Raw genomic sequence first — 4571 nt, 5'->3', positions numbered from 1 at the left:
ACAGGTTTCCCTCAAGAATTTCCCTGTATTTAGTGCCATCCATCATTCAATTCTGACCAGTTTCAAAGTCCCTGCCGATGAAAAACATCCCCACAGCATGATGCTGCCACCAGAATGATTCACTGTGAGGATGGTGTTCTCAGGGTGATGAGAGGTATTGGGTTTGCGCCAGACATAGCATTTTCCTTGATGGCCAAAAAGCTCAATTTGACCAGAGTACCTTCTTCCATACGTTTGGGGAGCCTCCCACATGCCTTTTGGCAAACACCAAACGCGTTTGCTTATTTTTTTCTTTAAGCAATGGCTTTTTTCTGGCCACTCTTCCTCAAAGTCCAGCTCTGTGGAGTGTACGGCTTAAAGTGGTCCTGTGGACAGATACTCCGATCTCCGCTCTGGAGCTTTGCAGCTCCTTCAGGGTTATCTTTGGTCTCTTTGTTGTCTCTCTGAATAATGCCCTCCTTGCCTGGTCCATGAGGTTTGGTGGGAGGCCCTCTCTTGGCAGGTTTGTTGTCGTTCCATATTCTTTCCAATTTTTTAAAATAATGGATTTAATGGTGCTCCATGGGATGTTCAAAGATCCAGATAATTTTTTATAACCCAACCCTGATGATTACTTCTCCACAACTGGTGCACGCACCACTTTTCCGTTTGTAAATTTTTTTAATTTTTTTAAACATGTAATTTTTTCATTTCACTTTACCAATTTGGACTATTTTGTGTATGTCCATTACATGAAATCCAAATAAAAAATCAATTTAAATTACAGGTTGTAATGCAACAAAATAGGAAAAAATGCCAAGGGGGATGAATACTTTTGCAAGGCACTATAATTAAATGAACAGGACCTGAATGAGAGAGAGCTTGTTTGACTGTATACCGTTGTTTGACTGATGAAATCTTTGGAAGGAATATTATGCTGTAGACCATTGTCTTGCGTCAGCGCAACGGCCGTCTGCACTGACGTGTGTTGCGTTAGAATGACGCCATCTGACCGAAGACAATGGCTGTAGACTAGAAAATGGAGGATCTGGTTAGGTCAGTATTCTGTCACAAAGAAGTATTTTACGATAGACTTACGATACACATTACTCATTAAATTCTCAACCTCTCAGCATACAGCCAAGGGAGCCTGTTTAGGCCCCTAACACAGTTTAGTTGATGTAAAACAGTAGAATCATAATAAGGTTATTTCCACTACACGTGACTCACTCCACTAATGGTTTCTCCATAATATGATAACTATAGTTTCAAGTTGGAGTTAATCAACATGACATAAGACACATTTTTTTCAGCTCACAGTAAGGTACAGTACAGTGGGGGTTTTGGTTGACGGTGGCACCTCTCCTGGCATGTCTTTATATCTCACTGCTACTCAAGCTTGTCACTCTGGAACCAGAGCAATCAGGATTTATGATTAATCTGAACTCTCATTGTCACATCTGATCTGCAGTCTAGAGGTTTGGTCACCAGAGGGACATCCATCTGAAAAGTGACATTAAGCACTCTGGGCTAGCTCACAGTGAACGTCCTCCTGGGGGCCTTCAGCAGTGGATCTCATATGCAAATTGTGAGTCGAGGAACAACCCTGTGTGATTCAGAAACAAGCCCTCTGACTCGGCTGTCACCGTCTCTGCCTCCACGCCCTCCCCTGCGATCCTTCTCATTGTCCGTATATCGGGCTCCATCTGGGGCTTTGTGGGAGACAGTGCTTCCTGCTGTTGGTCCCCCGGGGTGGTGGTATCAGCTGTGGTGGAAGGTGGGATGATGGGTTTAGCGCGGTTAAGAACATACATCTCATGCCCGCGCTCATCGCGGTACTCCTCCAGCTGGGCAAAGGTTGTTGGTCCGTCTGAGTAATCATTGACATACAGTATGCTTTCCTCCTTGTCATCTGTGTCCTTCTGCCGCTGGCGGTGCCGGCTGTAGATCATGGCCACCAGGAGAAGGGCAGTGAGGGCCAGTAGGGAGATCCCTATGGCGATGGCAGTCTGTGTAGCAGCTCCCAGCGTGCTGAAGGCCATGCTGCCAAGGGCGTACAGGGGCTCTCGCCTCACGTCTGACGATGTTGGCCGATTGGCGCGCAGACGAGGCCAGGATGGGGCGTAGGAGGCGGGGGACCAACCAGAAGAGGACGAGGAGTTGATTGCTAGCTGAAAGGTCACACGGGCCACCCCTCCAGCGTTCCAGGCCTCGCACTCATACACCCCGGCGTGAGACACCGTCACGTTGCTGAGGAAAAGCATTCCACTGCCTGTGTCTGGATCGAAGCGCTCCCCATCCTCCTTCTGGAGTCTCACCCGCCCTGGGTGTGCTGCATCCTCAGCCCCCACGCTCCCTACACTGCCCAGGTCCTGCACCAGCCCCCGCGGGGATAGTTGCACCTTGCCCTGGGACACCTTCCTCCAGGTGACCTGCGGCCGGGGGTAACCAGAGGCATGGCAGGAGACACGTAGGCTCTCACCCAGGCGCACGGCCAGGCGGCGTGGCTCCAGCTGTACCAGAGGGGGGATACACACCAGGCTGTTGAGAGGCACCTCCACCAAGCTGAGGTGGGAAAGGCGGGGCGGCTCGGAACACACCAAGCGTCTCTCGGCCGAGCTCAGCAGGCGCTGGCCCTCCTCATCAATCCAGCTGCGCAGCCAGTGCAGGGCACAGTCGCAACGCCACGGATTGTCTACAGTAGGAAATGATCATGTGATGGGTGGGTGTGGCCAAGTCAACAAAGGAGGATGAAAAAGGATGTGACAGGACAATGACACAATTAAGACAAAGTTAGGAGGTAATTCTAGCTTAAGAACAATGGCAGGATATTTACTGTATGCTTCTTTTATGGTTCCACAGCCCAACCCCATGTCCTCTCTCTTGGCGCTCCCTTTACCTGTGACACGCAGCACCTGCAGGCTGACGAGGGGCCGTAGGGTGGCAGGGCCGATGGTGTGCAGGTTATTCCGGCTGAGGTCAAGGAGGGCAAGAGAGGACAGACCAACTAGAGACTGGTCTCCCAGCATCTCAATGTTATTTTGCTGCAGGTGAAGCTCTTGAAGACGCTACGGAAGCAGGGATTGTAATCATTATTAGTAATGAATAGTGATATAATGTAGAGGGAGTCATTGATGTTGATGCGTTGATTGTTGTGTTGAAACTCTAGACAACTATCTGGACAAACATGGTCTGTTTACAAGGGAGGAAGGGAACAGTAAAGAAAAGCATTGATTTAGCAAAACATTAACTTGAGTGACTGATAATATGGGGACTGACCAGTAGGCCTCTGAAGGTATAGTCCTGTAGGCGAGTGATGTCATTTCCTGCCAGGTAGAGGATACGGAGGTGCTCCAAGCCTCTGAACATGTCTCCTGTGATCAGATGGATGCGGTTCCCGTTGAGGGCCAGCTCCAGAAGATTACCCTGGCTCTGAAAGGCCCCAGGCTCCAGTGCTGCAATACTGTTGTTCTGCAGATACAGGCATTGCAGAAGGCCCAGCTGGGAGAGGTCAGATAGATTGATCTGCCCGATAGCATTGTCCTGGAGGAAGATGGTCTAAATGCAATAGATGAGCAGAAGTACAGGGAAAGCACAACACCATCTTTATTTAACCAGGCAAGATATTTTATTATTTAACCAGATCTTGCCCTCCTTAAGAACAAATTCTTATTTACAATGACAGCCTAGGAACAGTGGGTTAACTGCCTTGTTCAGGGGCAGAACGACAGATTTTTACCTTGTTTACCTTGTCAGCTCGGGGATTCGATCTAGCACCCTTTCGGTTACTGGCCCAACTCTCTAACCACTAGGCTACCTGCCGCCCTGTAAACTCTCTAAGAAGATAAGTGTATGGATAATTCAAGACTGGCTATATTGTGTGGGGGGTGGTGGCCTATGTGTGGCCCTGGGGCGGCAGGGTAGCCTAGTGGTTAGAGCGTTCGGCTAGTAACCGAAAGGTTGCAAGTTCAAATCCCCGAGCTGACAAGGTACAAATCTGTCGTTCTGCCCCTGAACAAGGCAGTTAACCCACTGTTCCTAGGCCGTCATTGAAAATAAGAGTTTGTTCTTAACTGACTTGCCTAGTTAAATAAAAATAAAAAAAGGTTAAATGTAAGTCGCTCTGGATAAGAGCGTCTGCTAAATGACTTAAATGTGTGTGTGGGTCTAGGAATCAGATGTATGTGGTAGACATATTGAGTCATCATGGCTAACCTGTGTGGAGGGTGGGACGTGTGAGGGGATGTCCCGGAGGCCCATAGAGCCACACTCTACAGTCAAGCTGTAGCAGCGACATCCCACTGGGCAGCCAATGGATAGGAGGGTGTGGACAGATAAGATCAGGAAAGCCAGAAAGGAGAAGGCCATCGCACCAATAGGACAGAGATCCTAGAGAGAGACCAGCAGACTGAGAAGGGAGAGATGGAGGGTTAGAGAGGAAAGAGGAAACTGGTTAAATATATAATTTTGTTTACAATATCTGCTGTATTGCACTCAAAATGATCTGCCTCAGCCCATAAATAAAATGCAAGTATCAGTACTAATGTTGCATGCTGCCAGCCTGGCTGTGAGGTTACAATACAGTATCACAA

The 4571-nt window shown here is 48.5% G+C and overlaps 1 protein-coding gene across 1 annotated transcript; it reads right to left on the bottom strand.

Moving 5' to 3' along the window:
* Positions 1-1541: 1541 nt before the first annotated feature.
* LOC120052064 (leucine-rich repeat-containing protein 24-like) lies at positions 1542-4347 on the bottom strand. Its single transcript, XM_038998926.1, has 4 exons — positions 4195-4347; positions 3259-3537; positions 2879-3047; positions 1542-2674 (listed from the first exon to the last, which is right to left on the bottom strand). The coding sequence occupies exons 1-4, from the start codon at positions 4345-4347 to the stop codon at positions 1542-1544; spliced, it is 1734 nt and encodes a 577-aa protein (XP_038854854.1).
* Positions 4348-4571: the final 224 nt, after the last annotated feature.

The sequence above is a fragment of the Salvelinus namaycush genome, chromosome 8 (genome assembly GCF_016432855.1).
Source record: "Salvelinus namaycush isolate Seneca chromosome 8, SaNama_1.0, whole genome shotgun sequence".
Lineage (NCBI taxonomy): Eukaryota > Metazoa > Chordata > Actinopteri > Salmoniformes > Salmonidae > Salvelinus > Salvelinus namaycush.
This window is presented reverse-complemented; position numbering and strand designations above follow the sequence as displayed.